The sequence below is a fragment of the Squalius cephalus genome (genome assembly GCF_949319135.1).
Source record: "Squalius cephalus genome assembly, chromosome: 16".
NCBI lineage: Eukaryota > Metazoa > Chordata > Actinopteri > Cypriniformes > Leuciscidae > Squalius > Squalius cephalus.
Window position 1 is genome coordinate 23,503,723 of NC_137137.1, and position 21,524 is coordinate 23,525,246.

Sequence of the window (21,524 nt, forward strand, 5' to 3'; positions counted from 1 at the left end):
TTGAGGTGTTAAATTTGCTTTATGGAACCAAATCAACTGACAATGAGTCAGACTAACTGAGAAAAGCCTGGCCTAACTTGTTTAATGGAACAGGCCTCTGACTGCTGCATTTCGATGTTGATAGTGTTGACATAGGACTGCATAAATCTAAGTCTGAGGACAGCTCCGGGTAAAACGTCACTGGTTCCCATCTCTCAATGGGTTACAACATGGCGTGAACGCAGCATAAGCTCATTGTTTTGGTTCAGGAGGAACTGTAAATGTTGCCTGCTGTTTGGCACTATGTGCCTTCAACTCTGGATAACCTCATGGAACACGCTGATGACGTGTGATGTCTACGTGAGCAGGGTGCGAAGAGGTATGGAAATTCATACGTTGGTTGGTAGGAAGGACATCGTGTCATTGCATTCGGACCGGATGCAATGATTGGACAAACATTTTTTTTGGTCCTGAGACTTCTACAGATGTATGTACTTCTATTATTGACTGCTATCAGGATGTGAAGAGAGTTTCAACCAGTATAACAAAGTGTTTATGAAAAAAAAATTGCCTACCCTACCTTTAAGTGATGAGAATTTTATTTTTTTGGTTAACTATCCCTTCTATACTTACTAAAACTTCATTATTCAATTAACCAGATTGTAAAACAACCTAACAGCTCCCTCCAGAGGTGTTCTGCTCTTAATAAAACTGGATCTGGTCTACCAACACATCATAACATCATGAATACAAAGACAAAACTCATTTTTACACAGTGTTGTGAAAGTCATTTAATCGTAGAAGATTTTTAGAAAAATCGATTCTTGATTATGAAAAGTTATAAATTCAACGTCGTTTTAGAAAGCTAAACAGCTTGAGTAGACTCTCTCCAGAAAGAAGAAACAAAAACAATTCAAATTTTTTTGGTAGTCTTTTGTTGCTTAAAAGTGAAACAGAATGAAAAAATGTACTAATAGTTCACAACACAATGTCTGTCTTGAAAAGATGAAGACCAATGAAAACTTTCTTGACTTGACGACCAAACAGCAGAAGAAACCTTCTTTCTATCCTTACAAAAACAAACAAAGAAGGTAAAACACCTTTTAAAAAAAACCCAGAATCTTCAAAACTGGTTTCCAAGAGTCAGGAACTCATCTAGAGAGGGTGACGGTGTTACAGGTTTTCACTTATCAATATACCACTGTACATAAAGCTGAGAGCTGGTCTGAAGTTTGCTTTTGCAATAACAAGACTGAAAATGCAGTCCAACTGTAAAATCTAACTTCATACATTAAGAGGCCCTCAATGACAGGACTGTCTCAGGCCCACAAGCAGTTCATTTGGGAAGGGGTACAGATGCACTGGGGGATCCAGATGAAGCAGGGTCAGTAGGTGGCAGGGGTCCGAGCCGAAGCGACGGGCTGGATCACCGGTTCATGGGCCTCAGGAGCTCTGTGGCTGTGGCGGCATCTGGAAACAGGTTATGGTATGTAGGGAGGGGCACATAGGCAGCTGTGATCATTTTACCTGTAAAAAGGAAAGAGATTGCGATTAATGTCACACACAGCCCATGCAAGCAGTCCTATAAAGAAAAAAACTTGGTAGATGGGAGAAAATGGGATAGGCTTACCTGCAAACCACCGCCCGTGCAGAGCGCTGACAACAGACATTGCGACTGGGATGGTTGGACATTTTACATAAACATTTCCCTGCAAAAGCAAAAGTGAGGATTTGTCATATTGGGAGAATAAAAAAAAATAAAAAAAAGGCTTTGATAATCTTAAACGTAGACCTAAAATGTAAGGGTGTAAACACTTCTGGTTCGCTATCTTTGTGGGGACTCACCATAGACGTAATGGTTTTTATACTGTCCAAACTGTATATTCTGTCCCCTTACACTCAGACTCAGACTTCAAGACTCACCATTGGTAAATATGATCAAAGATGGCTGATTATTTATAGATAAATTGCATTGTTAATCCAAAAATGTGCAAAAATCTAACCTTTCACTGAAGTCAAATAATTGAAATTGGGGAAAAAAAAAATCACAATGAAATGTGCTTTTGTTTTCACATTTTCAATTCTTTTAATTCTTAGATTTTTGGTCTAAGAACTTCTGATTTATAAAGATACATTTATTTAACTTGTCATTTTATTTTAATTTCAGAATTATTATGTGTGTGTGCGCGCATGCGCAAGCATGTTTATAAGCAAAATGCAGTCCCCGTGGGAAGGAAAAAATTTGTAGGACAGAGCCTAAAAGTATTTATACTTTACAATAAAACTAAAGTTTACATTATACAAATCTAATTGATAGATAAAAAAGAAAAGAAAAAAAAGAAACATGATTTCATATGTAAAGCCATAGTTCACTTTCGGGTCAAAACGGACCCGAACGCAAAAGGTGTAGCAATAAAAAAAAAAAAAAAAAAAGTTTAAATTGATAGGTAAATTATCTCTTACATTTTTTATAAAAAAAAAAAAAAAAGAAAGAAAGAAAGCAGTAAGTCTTAACCATCCAGAGTTTAAATTTTGTACTAAAAACAATGGATTTGTATGTACGTCTTCTGGGACAAAATGGACCTGAGTGCATTAAGAGGGTTAAAGCTGCAATTTTAACAGGGGTGTGTAGACTTCTATAGCCACTGTATAAAGGTGATCACTTACTTCAGCTGAGTTCTTGTCGACGTATATGTGAACAACTCCTCCATGTTTTTTGCACTCTTCGATGACATCATCCTGTATCTCCATGTCCCAGCCAGGTTCGTTTTCCCTACAAAGCAACACATCAAGAAGTTTCTTTTAACCATGACTTATCTTATTTGACATCACATACACCAAGGAAAAGGAAGGAACGTTTTAATAATTAGTGCAACTCACATCTGTGGACTGAACATGTTGGAGAGCTGTAAACAATGTGTGGCCAGAGGCTGGGTTGGAAGGTTCATAGCTTGGTTCATCCCGTGATTGGGAAGAAGAGGGGGTGCGGATGAGGCTGTAAGCGGCACAAAAACACAAATAACTGTCACTATCACAGGTAAGCATCATATTGTGGGTGTATATTTTATGCGATTTGTGAAACAGGGCTCTTGAAATAACTGTTACTATCACAAAATTGTACTGTTAGCCTTCTGAAGAACAAATAATTGGTAGGAACAGGACAGCAGGTCAACAAGCTCTGTTCGGATTTGTCAAATCTCCTCCGGAGGCAAATTCTCAAGACCTCAGTGCACTTCAAATTAATCACATCAGACACGTAGGATCATAGGATATGTGACTCAGATCAGATTTTTTTTTTAACAGTGTGAACAGCACAAACCACATGGAATCTGATCTTTTGGATTCTGATTTGGGCCACTTCCAAATGTGGTCCTGAATCAGATACAGGTCTGATGTTTTGCAATGTGACTTCAGTTCGATACTATCTCACAATACGATACTATCGAGATATTGTAAGCCAAAATAAAAAAATATATTTTTATTATTATTAAAATAATATTATAATTTCATCATTATGCAATATACATATAATCCTAAACCATCTAGAACAATTGGAATAATCATACTACTAAAACAATGTGATATGGCAATTTAAAGGGGTCCTATTATGCCCTTTTATGGAGTCTTGATTTTGTTTTTAGGGTGTACTATATGTTTTCATGCTTGATTTTTCAAAAAATGCATTATTTTTCACATAATTACAGCTCTTCTCTCCCCGGTCTGTCTCTTTTCGATGAAGCCCCTCCTTCCGAAATATGAAATGTGCTGTGATTGGTTAGCTGGCCCAGTGTGTTGTGATTGGTACCGCTTAGCACGTGTTCAGGAAAAGATCTGCCCCTTTATCACCACAAGCTCTACTCGGATGTAAATATTATTAACGATGTCAATTTCAAACCAATTTGAGTCTGATTCAAACTGACAATGTTAACAAACAAGAGGATCATGCCGAACGGATTTCATGTATGGACTTTGCAAGCACGGATTTCACAGGACGTTTCAGAGTGGTATGTGTTTTTTTGTTTTGTTTCTGATAGATTATAGATATTATGTTATCCATCATTTATCATATTTGTTGGAAAACTAAGGTAACACGAACAGTAATAAATCACAAAATCATGGATAATTTTCCGAAGGTGTGGTGAACAGTCTTACAAAAGCAAGAGCTTACAAAAGCAACAGTAAACACTACATCAATACTGTAATGTTGGCAACTACTTAAAACTTATAATAATAAGACAAACTTACAAGTTGTGATCCATAAACAACAGATTGTTCCGACAAAATGGGAACGGCTAAGTTTTTCAGGAGAAGCTTTTGTGCGTATAGCGTGTATTGCACTTTGTTCGTCTGCTGTTCTCCGTAAAATGTGCAGCACACAGACAAACTTTGAGTTTATAATGTTCAGGAACAGTGTTTCAAATAAATTAACCCCAAGTTCGTCAGCCTTAGGGCAAACTTTTTTTCCGTGGTAGAAAAAAAGAGACAACACTCTTCATCTTCTCTAATGCATCTCAACCAGGCCTCGCCAACAGTTTTGCTTATTCCGTGGGCAGATATTATTTAAATAAGGAACATTATGACTTCATAAGATCTGGAAAAACGAAAAAAGTTGTAGTCCAAATTGTGTTAAATAAAATCTCCCCCTTTGGAGTGGAGTGCAGACTTTTTTTATGCTCAAACAGCAACATTTCACACTAACTATAGTTGAAAAAGTGAAAAAGCATAATAGGACCCCATTAAATGATGTTTGCACTTTCACTTTGAGTGCCGTTCCAGTACGTGTGCTTCAGATGATCAATGCAATCAATCACAGTGCTAATCGCAAGAAAGCATGTCAAAATGACTATTTCCTAAACTGTAAATGGTTAGTTCATCCAAAAATTTTAATTCTGCATTTTCTCACTTTCATGTAGTTTTCACAAATCACGCTCTCATTTGAACATCCATGTTTACTACAGCATGCACGCTGTTGCAAATCTGCTCATCATATAAAATCATCGTGTCTCTTCAGAAGACTTGGACTTAGATTAGACCACTCAATTGATTAATATTTATGATGCCTTTATGACATTTTATTTTAGATCTTTTAAGTTTTAGAGGAATAGACTTTAAATGGAGGAACAGAAATCTCTCAGGTTTCATAAAACATTTCTTCATTTGTGTTCGGAAGTTAAACGAAAGTTTTGAGTGAATTATGTTATAAATACAATAATAATAATAACTAACTCTATTTCGCGAATCATATGGTTTACATCAATGATATATATCGTCGCATTTCACGTCACTCTACATCGACATTCGTCACAAATCTGCGCTGACTGCAGTCATTTAAAAGATTTTACATACTGATAGTTCTTTGGTCAGTTCAGTGGAGGGACAGTGAAGTGTTCAAACTCATTAGTATTACAGGAACAGCTCTATACAAGCAAAACTATATGAGAAAAGCACTGCTTTCTCTCTCTCTCCTCATTGGCTCCTGCGCACAAATCACCTTATAATTGAACGAATTATAAGGTGATGCTGACTTCACTAACCTCAGTGTTTATTTGCGTATGACAGTGTGCTGCATGCTGTCTTTGTTTTTGTTACTTTTGCTCATGTAGGTCAGATTCACACTCAGAACTGTTTTACTGTATTTCAAAAATGTGAACTACCAAACAAAAACATTGGATCTGAGTAATAAATCAGAATTGAGCACTAAGGCTTGCAGTGTGAAAGTATCCATTATGCAATATTTTAAGTCGCAAAGCCTCATTATGGGATTTTGGAATCTGTCCTGTCTTATATGAATGAGATATAAGTACAATGAGGTTGATGAAGATCTGTGTATCTGTTTTCTCTGATGAAGGTTTATATTAAAGCAAAAGATGCAAAATGACATGGATACACGCTGGTATCGGTCATATAGACCAAATATTGTTTTAGTTTAGATCAAGACATTTACATCAAGATACACAGCCCATTCACTGGATTCTAATATAGGATTATGAAAAAGATTTAAACACACCATTTGCCAGATTTCCAAATGTCACAGAGCCGCTCATCTGTAAGGCATGCTTGGCAGCGGCTGGAATCTGCAGTCCTGTGCCTAAAAACATCCCAGACACATTTCAATGAGTTCACAACAATGCAATATCACTTGGAATAATGAAATGCAAAGTACGCTGAAACAGTCATTGGCACATCTGGGTGACAGTAACACGTAGGGTTCAACCTGTACCTTCTGCGAGTCTTGCCATCAGCTGAAGACGACCCGTCGTGCCCAGGTCAATGCCAGTTCTCTCCAGTTCATCATTGTCCAAGAAAGAGCTGGCCGAGGACGCATCCGAACGCTCTGTAACATGACCCACCTTCATTGGCCGCCCCGCAAGCTCAAAACCATTTAGCTGCTCCAGGGCTTTTTTTGCACATTCTGCATCTGCAAACTGCACAAAAAGACAGCCAATCAGCATGGGAATGGTGAAATAGAACTGTCCTTGTCTTTTTGAAATGAAAGTCAGAACATTTATTAAAATACATTTAAAAAAGCTACAGAAATTGGTCATTCAGAAATGGCCTCACAACTAGGGCTAAACAATTAATTAAAATAACTCCAAAATCTCAATATGATGGTGCAATTGTTAAATCACAAAGGTTGGGATTTAATTAAACAAATATATGCGCTACATATTCATATGCACTGTCTTGGTACATATGCACTGTCTTGCAAAAAGAGAAGAGTTAAGGACCCCCTGAGGTTTTGCAGCCAAAATAAAAGCTTGAACAATTATAGTTTGAAAATAAGGAAATTATAATAGTATTGAAGACACAGTATTGTAATTTACTGTAAAATAAAAATTATATATTATTTTCTCTCAAATTTCTTAAATTTTACAATAGTAATATTTCTTATTTAATAATAATAATAATAATAATAATCATTAAAAAATTGTGCAGCTCACAAACAAGTACAGCAAATCTGGAGATATTTTTTTGCAAACCACTGCAATCATAATTTTATTTAGAAAATTAGAAAAACTGCAATTATATTTTTATATTTATATTTATACTGCTTTCCCCAAATCATGCAGACCTTCTCACAATCATGAAAGACCAATAGGGAAGGACCAGAATTTTCGACTAGTCATCCACTGACTGACTAGTAAGTTAGATAAATAAAATGTAGCATATGGCCCCTTTATCATTAGTAAATTTGTATTTTGATAAACTCACTGATATGAAGCCGTATCCTTTCGACCTGCCCGTCTCACTGTCCATCATTAGCTGGATGCCTTCAATCTGAAATGAAACAAATAACTCAGACTGATTAGCAGATTCACTTACTTTTAGTTTTATCCTAGTTTAACTGCTTATGCATGCAAAACCATTTCAAACGCCAACCACACCTTTCCGAACGGCTCAAAGATGCCCCTGAGCATGTCCTCAGTAATATTGAAGTGCAGGGAGCCCACGTACAGCCGCATGGGCCCTGCACCACCTCTCTGGAGCATGCTGGCCATGGCTGCGGCCCTGTTCTTCTCAGCCTGAAATATGCAAACAATTCAACAAAATGATTCACATGCATTGGATTAGTAATCAGACCGTGGATTTGCATTGTGTTGATGCTCTGACCTGCGAAGCCTGGACTATGATAGGCACTCCCAGAACTCTCTGCCCCGTCAGGCCGATTGCCAGCGGTACTGATGTGGCCTCCACAAACTCAATATAGGCAATGCCCTTTGACCTCCGAGAGTTTCTATCCGAGATCATCCTTACGTCACGGACCTTAAAAGATGGATATAAAAGCTGTCAGGTGTTGTATCTGTCATTTAATATCAGTAAATGGGGAGAGAAATGAACAAAAAAATAGGAACCAAGTGTGCTTTAATATGTGGCATCATACTTTTCCCACTGCAGAGAAGAATTCTTCCAGATCTCTGGGTCTAATTCTGGCAGCGAGCTGCATGCAGAACACTGTACGGGCGTCTCTCTCCTCTGGGCTCAGATTATCTATTGGTTGCCTGTTTAAAGAAACACACAGGTCATCAACCACTGAAACGCAAGTCATTCCCTCTGGAAATAAAGCTTATGACTGCAAATTAATCTCTCATGGATATTCCCATGACACAAGCCATTCTGTAATCATAAATAAAGATCATGGCCATTTGATACAGTTTTTTATGTGCAATATAAACTACTAGGTTTGAATTCATATCTCTTGGCCACAAGATACTGCATAGACATAAAATCATGTTCTGAGTTCTGCATAATTCAACACACAGTTAACCTTATTTTTTGTAATGTCTCTCAATCATCTCTCTTTCTACAGTCTTTCTTCAAATCTCCCTCTTGTTCACTCTCTCTCCTCCACCATCACTGCTGATTGGCTACATGCGTGTTGTGGTGCTCGGTCTGATCCGCTTTCAACAGCGTCTCAGAAATGGCTTATTGCACCTTTAATAAAGATTATTATATTATACTTTTTTCATGTCAGGCCAAATGGACCTTAACATTCTCTATTAAAATAATACTTTGTGTATTTGTGTACTTTTTGACAATTGTGAACAACATTAATGAATTGAATCAATGACACATTTATATAGATCTATATAGCCCTTAATTTTGATATCAAATCAGATTTTATAGTAAATATGATACAAAACTGAGATCAACTCTTTGTGAGTGAATCAAGTTAATAAAGTTAACATAGTATACTATAACGTAATTTAATTATTTTTCTGTCTATGATTTTGAACAGGACAAAAACCTTTTAAAACTTTTTCATGTCAGGCCAAATGGCCTGTAATATACTCTTTTAAAAATATTTTGTTTTGTTCTTTTTATTGATTAGCCTATTTTGAACAACATTAATGCATTTAATCAATGAAACATTAATCTAGAGCTTATAGCAAGATTACAGAGAGCTGTCAACTTGACGTAAAGTATTACTGTGAGACAGAAGGTGAAAGATTAACCTCTAAAACCTTTTAATGTTGAATGTCAGCTCTGTCTGGAGGCTTCCTAAACCTCAGAGATTGTAAACACTGTAAAGACCGTAACGCTGACAGTAACGATTTTACCATATCAATTTGAGCACAAGTCCGATGAGGAAACATCGGAAGAACTATTTATTCAACCCGAACCTCCATCGCAAGGACGACTTGAGCAGGACGTTCCCCAGTGATTCACTACTCAGTTTGACGTACATTATGAGATGTTGCAACTGTAATCCCTCACCATCAGCATTAAGAGTATGTCCATCAACAAATCGATGTGTATATTTTTAATTTATTGCAGTGCACATGCGGGATCAATAAACGGTGCATGTTGGCCCAGCACTAATGTGAATTACTTATTTAACAAACATTTGTAAAACAAATCTTGCTCCATCCTTTATCTTTACTCAAAATTAGTAAGAATGACAGACAATTTGCATTAATAGACATACTTTTAGGTAATAGTGGCACAGAGCTGCTTAGCAGAAGTATTTCAGTAACACCGTAACAACGATTAGCCGGAAACTTACACATTATAAAACACAAAACTATTAGTATTTTGAACACCCGGTAGAAAATATATACATCAATAATTATTCATACTTACAGGTTGTGATTCTGAGGAGCAAGTTAGTCCAAATAAATTGGGTACAGACCCATCTTTCAAGGGCAAGCGTTTTGCGAATCCCACGTTGAACTCAGAGATTTGAGAAGCAGTCTTCAGTGAAATGACATTTGAGGGTGGGTCTAGTTGTTCGCGGGCATTATGCAAATGTATCTTCTAGTGACATAGAACCGTAAAGCAGTAGCATTCTAATGAAAAACGACTCATAAAAGGCGGTTCAGAGTCAATTCTTTCTTTTGGGAGACAATAACTTTGTTTATCATGCACTTTCGACTTAACAACTTTGCAGAACATTTACATTCTCAAACTGCTATATTAGACACTGCATGAAAAGGAATATTTGAAAAACCATAATAGGGACACTTTAAAAATAACTGTTATACCAGTTCAGTTATTCTCATTTTAAGTACACCAAGATGGCTGATTTCACTCTGCCTTATCTAGTGTCATTTAAAATAGCATGGCTATGGAATAACTTGTGGAAATACTTCAATACTTCAGTACTACAGCAGACAGTGATGAGCGTCTCACCTGACGGGGCTTTTGTCCTTCTTAAAAGGGCTTCTGTCCTTCTTAAACGGGCTTCTGTCCTTCTTAAACGGGCTTCTGTCCTTCTTAAACGGGCTTCTGTCCTTCTTAAACGGGCTTCTGTCCTTCTTAAATGGGCTTCTGTCCTTCTTAAATGGGCTTCTGCGACTAGAATCAGAATACTCCATCAGTCTGTGTTTATTACGCATCTGTGTATGATTACTCAAGACATACACAAACATTCAGCACACAACAGCCAACCAGAGTCACAGATGAGATCACCTGTGTTTGGTGAAATGTTGTGGGCCGGTCTTCCCTCCGGGACCACCATTTAATTTCGGCCCCATACTATGACATATAAAACAAGGGTTTTTCTCAGTGTTAAACTAGTCAACTTTCAGCCACTGTGGCCATGCGAGGGCTACTACATACTGGTGCAAGGGGGCAAGTATACATTGAAAACCAAATGCTGTTTTAGCCAAGGAAAAACTATTGGTTAGAGGTAAAAAGTCATTTCACAAAAGAATTTCTTTATAATGATAACCCAAATCAGACCTAACATGAGCTATAAGGCTAATATGTGATTATATTGGTTTTGGTAGAAGACAAGTGTGAGACAAGTTTTATATTCTTTAGAAATCATTTCAAATTCAAATTCAAGGGGGAGAACTACACTATCCACAATCCTGAAAGGAGATCCTCCTTAAATCCACCAATCAGAAGGTGTTTCTCAATGTCAAGGATACTTCCTTGGCAGGACTGGTCCTTCCAAGTCACTTCCTTCAGAGGCTAGGCGAGGCTCCTCTTCAGCATTCTACTGTCTATGGTTTTTCAACGGCTCTGGAACAGGCTAGCAAGTGCACGTCAGTGCGTCATTACGTCGGTGAAAATGAAAAACAGAGCGTTGCTATGAACGCAGTTCTGTTCACTCAGGCATTGCAGGCAATATAATCGTTTTTAAATCAATAAACTAATTTTTAATCATATTGATTATTTGACTGTCAAGTGTGTTTAAACAGTGCAGGTCAATTTGATCCATAACATAATGGATGCAATTATTTTTTTAAAACAAATGTTTGGTAACGTAAATATATTTACATTTGAAAGCATATTGACCCGTTAACGCTCCGACTCCGTTAGTCCGTTAACGTCCAACATTTTGAATTTTTTGAACAAGATAGCAAAGCTGCGCGCATAGGATTGTGGGTGATTTGAGAGCGTGAAGAGCGCGAAGGCTACACATATGCATCCTTTCCTGTATATGGGATATTTTTCGAACGAAGGACTCAGTCCTTGGTGGAATTTCCGAGGATCCTCGACATTGGAACAGTCCTTCGACGGATGTCGATGACGTAGCAACCTCGAAATTCTGGCTTCCGAGGATCCTTCCTTGACATTGAGAAACGCCTAGGGATGACATTGCTGTTACCATGAAAACAGGAACCATGCCATCAGACCAGAGCGATCAGTAAAATTACCATATTTAAAATTGTATATATATGTAGCCTATTTGTTAATATTTTAATATTACCCCCATATACTTTAGAAAATATATGTGGGGAAACATACTTCAGGAACCATGTACACTGAAGAAGTGGGCAATTACTGTTTGCTATTTAAAAGTGTCATGAAACTCCCCGTTTTAGTCTAGTCGTTCACACCTCGGAGTTGAAAAAGTCTCAAAAATGGGCGTGTAAAGCTGTGGAAAAGTGGGAGAGTAGAAGGTGGGAAAAGGGGACACAATCAGATAAAACAACACACCTGCAACACACTTATTATAACACACTTATTATAAAGACACAAAATATAACAAAAAAAAAAATTTAAAAGCGGAGGAACATTTAAAAGGTCTAATAATATTTCTATAACATTTACGAGCACTACAGTCTCTGAACAAACGAGACACGTCAGTTTAACACAGATAGAATAAAGGCATAGTTACTTTTTCGTCCATTCTTCTTTGAATAGAATGGAAATAATTTTCTTATGTGTATTAGAATAATCCATCGTGTTCATGATCAGACGTACGGCTGTATCAGTGTCCTTTTTTGCACATATATTTTATTTGAAGATGGCGTGATTAAATATATGCGCAAAAACGGTGCAGGTTCATGTTTCAAGAACTAGAGTATATGAAATGTGTCCATAAAAACTTGAAGCATGCTTACTCCTGTTCATATGATCTTTGATCCGCATTGCGAGCGTTGTTAAACTCATCGCGGCGTTCCGCGCAGAAACCGCTCTTATGCATGTTGTTTGAATTCTCCGCTGTAATGCGATCTCATGCGTAATACAGTGCGGTGATTGGGTTAAAACAGTTCATTATAGAGATGCACCGATTGATCGGCTGGTGACAGGAATTGGCCGATTTTCACGTGATCGGCCGTGACCGGCGACCGGCCGGTCAGTCTGACAAATGCCGATTTTATGCCGGTCAAATGCACTCGGGCGCCGCATGATTAACATCGCGCAACATCACCATCACACGTGCACACGGAACTCACATGTAGGAAACCTCGTGAATTACACCCGTTCAGAACGAAAGCGTGTATTTTTTTTCGGCGTGCATGTTAATCAATGAGTGCATTCACAACGGGAGCAGGAGCAGCGCGTGAGCGTCAAGCAGGAGCGTCGCGAGCAGTGAAGCGTGTGTTTTGGCGCCGAGTCTATAGAGCTGGTAAGTCTCGCTCCTTCCGCTAACTCCACTGGACCTCTAGGTTGAAAAATCGTCAATGCAAGTGAATGGGAGAAAATAATTATTTTCTGGTCCCGTTTGAATTTTGCCATGAATGTGAAAATATGTTGTCTGTGAATTTTTAATATATTTTTTTGTGTAAAGAATGCTACAATTTAGCTGGTAGAAGTTTGATACGGTTAGACTTTGTGTGAGAGCACTTTGTGGACTACAACTCTTCGCTGCTTTCGACGCGAATCTGAAGAAAGAACAGCCGATTTGGTTTGAATGTTGACATTTGGGTACAAAACACACAGGCATCTCGATCTGTCTCCATAGATTATCGCAGCATTAGCACCGTGATTTGACAAGTGGAGGGAAATGTGTTATGGGGTGACGTCACATAGGCGACATGTAGTCTTTCTCGTCATGTCTTTTCCACAACTGCTAGCCAAAGAATCATACAATATACTGTCAAACTCGTAACATGAAAAATTATATTAAAAATTTACAGACAACATATGTTCACATTCATGGCACAATTCAAACGGGATCAGAAAATAATTATTTTCTCCCATTCACTTGCATTGACGATTTTTCAACCTAGAGGTCCACTTGGGGTTTTACGGATGGGCGGGACTTACCAGCTCTATTTGCTGCACTGCTCACGCTCAATTAAAGGGAAAGCACACTTTTGATGCACAAAATAGCCTAAATAGGATTTCACAAAAAAAAGTGCCCAAAATGCACAGAATTTGCGTGTTTTAACAAGAACTGGAGTAGGCTATGTCAGAAAATTAAACGAAGACTAATATTTATAGAAAATGTACCCATTTAAACTTGTTTTTTTATTATTCAGTTTGTACAAGTGATTGCAATAGGCCTGTGTGTGTGTGCTTTGAGAAATATCTTTATACTGCAAGGCTATATTTATTTAATTTTTTATTTATATATTATTTTATTGCCATTCCCTGTTTTCATACAGACGTTTAGTTTGCTAAATACATATATAAAAAAATGATTGGATATTGAATGTGAAAAGGAAATGGTTCTTCCATAACACTGCACTTTAGATGTGTGTGAATTACCCACACCTGGAGGGAATTTATATAGTTCTATTTTATAGCGTTTATCTGTTCAAAAAAAATATGTACTATGCAAATTGTAAAATGTTCTATATTACAAAAAAGATATAAAATAAATATTTGTGTGTGCTGTAAAGTGGTTAGAAAAAATGAAATCGGAATCGGCTAAAATCGGTATCGGCAGGTCAAACTCAATGAAAAATCGGAATCGGCCCAGAAAATTGCAATTGGTGCATCTCTAGTTCATTATCATGAATAAATGCAGAGAAGCGCTCAGAAACAGTTGACATCAGCTTGTTCGTCCAGCCCCTACTGGAGCCCCGGCAGACAATTCGAACCAGAGTTCAATTGCTCCCTGCCCTTCCCCCACTGGTCTCTGTTCGCATTATTTGGGCCCCAACTACGGACCTGGTACACTTGCATCATGAATCTACAGCCGCTTACCCATGTTACTAGGTAACAGCTATGAAGGAGAAGGTGCCAAAATGGATAGAGTTGCTTGTATGACTTTTGTTATTCTTTTTTTTTTTTAACCTTTGCTTTTGTTTCCAAAGAGTCAACACATAATGACATCTATCTGCCATGAATGTACTGAAAATGTTCAAAAAGAATGCGGGAGACCATTTCTGCTCAAGGCAGGGAGAAATAAGATATACATTCTCTCTGCTTGAAGTGCGTCAGACCCGCTTGTCAGAAACGTGAGTGGTGAGAACACACACAAACACACAGTTATATACATACTTCATTAATAGTGGTTCACTTCCGTGATTTAATACGATTGCAGCCCCTATGATTGCATTCATAGCAGCAGCGAGACCTCCCTTTTTAGGCAGACCCAAGTACGGTTCATGTGTGCGAACCCGAGTTCACATCTTTAAGCATTCACATCCTAAAGAAAAATAAGATAAAGCCTCTTAAATGAAGGAATCAGGGGCTGAACTCACAAGGGGCTTTTGCGTCCACGAAAACGTCCACCACGTTCCTTGCTGCGGGATCGTGAACGCTTGCGCTCTTTGCTCCGTGAACGTCTTCGCTCGCGGCTGCGGCTCTTGCGTTGTTCTCGGCTCTTCTTGCGCCCCCCGCTTCTACTCCTCCGCCGGCCTGGACTCGGACTACGACTGTTGCTGCGTCTTTTCCTACTGGGGAAAAAAACCCCACAATTTCATTAATTCTCATTGTATGTTTTAGATGAAAAGCTTAAAATCAAGAAGAATGAACAGACTACAGAGGGTTTTTGCTTACTTTTTGCCGCGTTCCTCATTATGACCATTGGCGCTAGAGGACTTGCTTTCACCCTGAACAGGATTGATAAAAGAACAACATGAGGATGGAGAGGAAACACTGGAAGTGGAGAGGGGAGGGGGATAAGAGAGAAGACAGGAATGCTACTATTGTTGGCTCCTTCATGATAAATTGCTTGATTTTCCTCATTTTATAACTTTGGAGAAAAGCGTGTGCAAACTGAATATAATCAAATGGTCAGTTCTTAATAATAAGATGTTGGCGGGGATAGTCTTCAACTTTTGAAAACTATCAGTTTAAGTTCAAGGTCTTGACATGTTAGGCTATGTTTTTTTATGGGACCCTTCAGGGCCGTAATATAGGTACCCTGCAATTTTAAGCCTAAGTCTTGCTGTTGTCAAGCTATAGAGATGCTAAAGGGCATTCCAGAGTCGAGGCTGTCAGTCCATGTGATCTTCCCCAGTTAGCGCTGTTGGACTGTGAGAGCTCGATGCCATCTCTGTCTCACAGCTTGTCCTGAAGCAGACAGGGATTTACACGGCTTAGTCATATCGCCTTCCAAAAGACACCGCATCAAAGTCATCCAAAAAGATACAACTTAAAACCCTCATCAAAAGACTTTCAGGGATTTTTCCTGCAATTTGACAGCTATGACAGGCACTTGTTTTTTGTTAATTAGAAAAAAATAAAATATATAAATTATGTTTCTATTTATTTTTAATGATAAATAGAATTTCAGTTTTAAAGGGGTCATGAATTGAGAAATCAAATTTTCCTTGACCTTTTGATATGCAAGATGTCATCGTACTATTAAAACATCCTGTAAGTTTCAGAGCTCAAAACTTCCTCATTAGTCCTTCCTCATTCAGTACAGCTTTGCAAACAGACTTTTATTGTAAGATATGGACCCGACAATAGCCGCGTTTCCATTACAGATTTGCGCAAAACTTTTGCGATATTTTCTAAATGTCAGTAAAAAACTATTGTGAAATGACGCCGTTTCCATTAACCATTGTAATCTCGCGATAAGTCATTCCAAAAATCATGGCAATGGATGTTGGTAGGTTTACGTATATCTCAGCCACCACACCAGCCATTATTTTTAATGGAAGGAGACGTATGCGTATTATCCAAGCATTAATGGCAAGGAACGGCCACGTATGAGGTGTTTCTGGGTGTTTCTCCCTCATATCTGCTTCAAGGTCTTGATGAGTTTTTGTCATTTATGAGTTTAATGAGGAACTCTGTCTCATCTTCTGTCCAAACATAACCGCGCCATCTACGTCAGGTGACCATTTCTATTGCAATTTTGCGAAAAATTCCTTTTTCAAATTGCCTGAAAAAACACCTCATGCGAGTGTAAAAACTCCCATATATCGCAAAATTTACGTGTTTTAATTGGGCGCATTTTCAATTAGTGCACTTTGAAGGCTAATGGAAACGCGGCTAGTAATGCCACAACATGTACAGTAAGTAACTGTTAATTCTAAGTTCTGTTAATAATCTGTTCAGGACTCTTATTTACATCATGTTTGAACTGTTAGTTATGATAAAAGCATTCGTGAGATTGCAGAAATTGAGCTGCAATGACAAGATCACAGCATTCATGCACTCAACAGACATGTCGGCTACAATGCTTATCGCTGCACCCTTTCATGCGACGGGAATAGATCTAAATTTAATGCTAATCAAGTTTACTTTTCATATGCAAAGATGTTAGCCAATCACAGCAGTGGGCATTTACACAGCAGACACGCCCCTTAAAACAGAGCGTTCAAATCAGAGGACTAAAATAAGGGTAGAAAATGGCCTTTTATTTCTAAATTATTAAATTTTTTAAGGTAAAAATCACAGTTATAAAATAATTTTTAAAAATGCAGTTCATGACCCCTTTAAGATAAAGAGATAACTAAAAAGGGCATGCACAAACCAACGATTTTAGAGACCATCACAGGACTGGGCAGAGAGACAGTATTCATATCTATAAACTTCAAGTTCCTTTATAGGAGAATTGGGGTCAGAAATTAGTCCTTTTATTCAGCAAAGATCCATTAAAATGTTCAAAAGTGACAGTAAAGACATTTAGGCTATAATGTTACAAACCATATTTCAAATATTTTTTTAAACATTCTTTTCATTAAAGAATGCTGGAAAAAAGTATTACGTTTCCTGAAAAATATTAAACAGCAAAACTGTTTTTAAAATTGATTACGAATTTAGCATATTTTAATGATTTCTGAAGGATCATGTGACACTGAAGAATAGAGTAACAGCTGCTGTAATTTCAGTTTTGCTGTCGCAGGAATAAATTACGCTTTAAAATATATTAAAATAGAAAACAGTTCATTTGAATGTAATAATATCTCACAATATTACTATTTTTACCGTATTTTTTAATCAAACAATTGCAGCCTTAGTGAGTATAAGGCACTTCTTTCAAAACCTTTTTTTAAATTTAACTTTTAAACGATAGTGTGCATTTTTATGCCACTCCACTAGTTTCACCTTCAACAGATTTTTACTCATAGTGACATTATTGAAAGGTGAATACTGTCTCTGTTCCATGTCACATTATATTTCATCTATTGCCATTCAATCGCCGTTCTGAAACCGAATAGATTTGATGGTGTAAGGTGGCGGTCTATTTGTTTTATTTTTTTACCTAAGGGATCAAAGTACATTTATACATTGCGCAATTACTACCTTACTTTTTTTCACAGTTCACACTGGAATCAAAGATGTATTCAGGGGAGCAGAGGTGAGATATCATTAGGCAAGTCTATAAAGAGAGATAGATGGGCATTTATTTGTAATTCAAGATATGCAACTATACAACATAACTCTTTCTCATACACATTACACAATTTTACACTTCAGTCAGGCACAGACAACACATGTAGGGTTTTCTGAGCAGCCATATGACAACACAAGGAGTTCAGTTCACAGTTTTCACATAAAAATTTTAATTCTGTCATCCACCCATGTTGTTCCAAACCTGAATTACTTTCTTCTGAGACACATAAGACTTTTAAGCTAAAAAATAAATAATGAAAACTCAACATAAAAGGTAACATAAGTAGCTAATAAGACTAGCAAAGGGTTAAAAACTTTGTAAAAATAAATAAAAAAGGTACTTAACTGCTTTAATGAGGTAAAGAACTACACTTCAATGAAGCATTTGTGATGGAGATATAAAACTATATTAAAGATGTTGACGACTAATATATATATATATATATATATATATATATATATATATATATATATATATATATGCATACACAAGCATATCTAGAAAAATATTTAAGTAGTTTTAAGCCATCATTCGCAGTGCTTCATGCTACAGAGCTCTTTTTGGTGTAATTCTATGAATGGAGATTTTTTCAGAATCATGGGAAATGTAGTTTTTCACCAAGAATTCCACATTTCACAATTATTAAAAAAATAATGCAGGCTTATGGTATTAATAAAAGCATATACCACAGAGTGACAAGCTCATAGCAGATCTGTCTTTAATATCAATTTCCCAACGATGATAATAAATAGGATTTTGACTTTCAGAACCCAACTCTTGTACACTATGGGCCTGCTTACACCTGGTCACTTCATGCATTTTCTGATTCTATCAGATCGTGAAAAGACAAGGTGTAAATGCCCTCTGAAACACTTGAGACAGATTTAAATTCGATCACTCAAACCACATCAGGAGGTGGTTTGAGACGCATTCCTAAACAAAACTGGACAAGTGTAAATGCATCTGGTTGTTGGAGTGAAGTGTGTAAATTTTACTCCTCCCAAAATGTCAAAAAAATAAAAGTGTGAGAGCATGTTAGTCACATATGAAAGCACTACAGCAAAATGCATCGCCGCAGATGAGTAGCTGAGTATCTCTTCAGCAAGACAACGCGCAAACTACAGCAAATTAAACATAGTCGTCGCAGATGCTCAACACACAATCTTCATTAAAAGTAGTGAGACTAATTGATCTTACCAGTTCTAATGCTGCTCTCTCTCCTATTGTGGTTTTTGATCTTGCAGATGATAAACAAATAAAAACTTATATCCGTTTCTTGCGTTGACATGAACTCTGTTAAATTTGCATAGAGTGAGGGAATTGAAGATCGTATATATTCGTTTTGCGGAGACACATTTATGTGGCCAAGTGTAATGGTAAAACAGTTTTAACAAATCAGATAGCTATCCGATCAATAAAAATACATGAAGTGACCAGGTGTAAACAGGCCCTATATACTTATTTTTATGCTGTTTTTCATCCTTTTTGAAGCTTGAAAGCTCAGTCCTCTTCCATCGCTCTTAAAGGGATAGTTCAAACTAAAATTAAAATTCTGTCATCATTTACTCACCCTCAATTTGTTACAAACCTGTATGAATTTCGTTCTTCTGTGGGACTCATTTCCAGCCTAGCAGGAATCTGCGCCATCCTGGTGGCGACTGAGGAAATGTTTTTTTTTTCCCAAAAGAAGATATTTTGGGGAAAAAATACTATGGAAGTCATTGGGGTCCTGGGCCTGTTTGGTTACCCATATTCTTCAAAATATCTTCTTTTGTGTTCAGCAATAGAAAGAAATTCATACAGGTCTGGAACAACTTGAGGGTGAGTAAATGATAACAGAATTTTCATTTTTGAGTGAACTATCCTAACCAGAGAAATATTCTTAATTTGTCATTTTGAGTTCCTCATAAGAATGGAATTCATACGGACTGGAACAGCGTGAGGGTGAGTAAAGTATTACAGATTTATTTTTAATATTTTCATTTGGGGTGAATTAATCATTTAAATCCTACAAAAAAAAACAAAAAATATCCGGTAACTTCCGGTCGTCTATCAACCCACCTTCTTATAAGGAGCTTCCAGCATGGCCTCAACATCGAAGTCATCCGCCATTCTGACCTGCCGTAAATGGAAAAAGCAAAATACGTTTACAAACATAACCAACCTCACGAGTCATAGTTTATGTTTCTATTTTAGTACTCTTCGACAAAACAAACCTAAAGAAAACCATCTTACAGTCGAGCTGTGGTGCTGCTGTTCTTTAAATAACACGCTCGATTCTGCAGCAAACGTTCTCGAGACACAACAACAACATTACATAAGCAGCTAATTTAGACGTCACATTCATATCCCGACAGACAGCATACTGTAAATTATGAAATATTTACATTTATATCTGAGCCAAACTCCTAATTAGACCACGTACTGCTTTTTTTGGGCAAAAAATTACCTGGTTTTATTTAGCACTCCGGTTATCGTCGCGACCTCTGCTACGCGCGTGTGAAGTTTGCCACTCAACGCAACTGCAAAACAAACGGTCAGATCCGCCTATAAACAAGCAACACATACACCGAACAATCATTCAAACAAAAAGAAATAACGATGTTTATATCTGTGGATATTTAAGAAGCTCAGTTCTGTTTGTCATGAGGTTTCCCCCCCAACAAGACAACTTCCTGCTTTCCCCAAAATGGACGCTGATAGGGGGCAGGGTTTCCTACCGTTTCGTAATGTAGATAAAAGTCAGGGAAAGGAGAATTTTGAGTTTCTTCTTTTTTGGGTGTAGTTATCGGCCTACTTGCAGAATTTGCGGTGCTTCCGTTTCTTTGAATGCCCTCGTTGATTGATCTGCTCTGTTATTGTACAATTTCCGTGACATGCATTGCAGAAACTAGCGTTTTGTTTATTTAATTATTTTTTAATATTAATTTGATTTTATTATTTAATTTTATTTTTTCATTTGTAATATAAATCAAATATAATATATAAATTAATATTAATGTAAATAGAAATGTAATTATTATTATTATTATTAAATGTCGAAACTGCAACTACCAGTCTGACTCAAACTGCCACGACTGCCCCATATATATATATATATATATATTTACATTTTTCTATTTTTAAAGATATCTATAAAAATAAATATATATTTTAAATTAGTTTAATCCTTATTGGCCAGTTGAAGTTGGGATAAAATATATAATGTACCTTTAAATAATGTTCATTAAATGTTTTTGTTATGTACAGTAGTGACTAAAGCACGCGGAAGAATGCGTGTGCGCGGGTGTGTCTGTGTGTGGGGTTAGTCTGTTTTTATGTTTCAGATTCCATTGGACGAACAGCCTGTCACTCTTCATTATGAAAGATGACAAGCACGGCACATTCTGCAAGTAGCCTATATTATCTATGTATATTATAACTACTAGCCTACACCCGAAAAAATAAGCTCAAAACTCTCCTTTCCTTGACTTTGTGCCATTCCTGTTTAAATACGACCTGGTCGACAGGTTTTTGCTGTTTGATTTTGCGTGCCCATACACCTTGTTAGCTTGAGTTTGTGTTCTTGTTTATTGATTTTGCTAGAGTTATTGTAGGCTATGTGCTGTACTTGACCGAAGCG

At 37.2% G+C, this 21,524-nt stretch overlaps 1 protein-coding gene across 16 annotated transcripts; it reads right to left on the minus strand.

Annotated features, from left to right (window-relative positions):
* Nucleotides 1-755: 755 nt before the first annotated feature.
* Nucleotides 756-20,610, minus strand: rbm39b (RNA binding motif protein 39b). Of its 16 annotated transcripts, XM_079897049.1 has the most exons (18): nucleotides 20,352-20,588; nucleotides 20,119-20,195; nucleotides 19,964-20,020; nucleotides 17,817-17,887; nucleotides 15,109-15,161; nucleotides 14,811-15,005; nucleotides 10,390-10,455; nucleotides 10,111-10,275; nucleotides 7,862-7,979; nucleotides 7,591-7,743; nucleotides 7,365-7,502; nucleotides 7,192-7,257; nucleotides 6,200-6,404; nucleotides 5,987-6,067; nucleotides 2,860-2,974; nucleotides 2,647-2,752; nucleotides 1,610-1,688; nucleotides 756-1,506 (listed from the first exon to the last, which is right to left on the minus strand). In XM_079897049.1, exons 7-18 carry the CDS (start codon nucleotides 10,452-10,454, stop codon nucleotides 1,406-1,408), a joined length of 1,392 nt encoding a protein of 463 aa, XP_079753175.1. In that variant the 5' UTR covers nucleotide 10,455; nucleotides 14,811-15,005; nucleotides 15,109-15,161; nucleotides 17,817-17,887; nucleotides 19,964-20,020; nucleotides 20,119-20,195; nucleotides 20,352-20,588; the 3' UTR covers nucleotides 756-1,405. The 16 variants fall into 16 exon arrangements, with proteins under 16 accessions (XP_079753175.1, XP_079753181.1, XP_079753178.1 ...); XM_079897055.1 differs by lacking the exon at nucleotides 17,817-17,887 and having other exon boundaries at nucleotides 20,138-20,195; nucleotides 20,352-20,600; XM_079897052.1 differs by lacking the exon at nucleotides 17,817-17,887 and having other exon boundaries at nucleotides 10,111-10,253; nucleotides 20,352-20,593.
* Between the last annotated feature and the right edge of the window lie 914 nt (nucleotides 20,611-21,524).

What these genes read in the sequence shown, in the direction of transcription:
- rbm39b (XM_079897047.1), bottom strand. Translation starts at nt 20,014, where the DNA reads ATGGCGGATGACTTCGATGTTGAGGCCATGCTGGAAGCTCCTTATAAG. An exon ending in AATGAGGAACGCGGCAAAAA is followed by an intron (nt 15,006 to 15,108) that starts GTAAGCAAAAAC and finishes TTTTTTCCCCAG; the next exon opens with TAGGAAAAGACGCAGCAACA. An exon ending in AAGGATACGGCTTCATATCA is followed by an intron (nt 6,405 to 7,191) that starts GTGAGTTTATCA and finishes CTTTTTGTGCAG; the next exon opens with TTTGCAGATGCAGAATGTGC.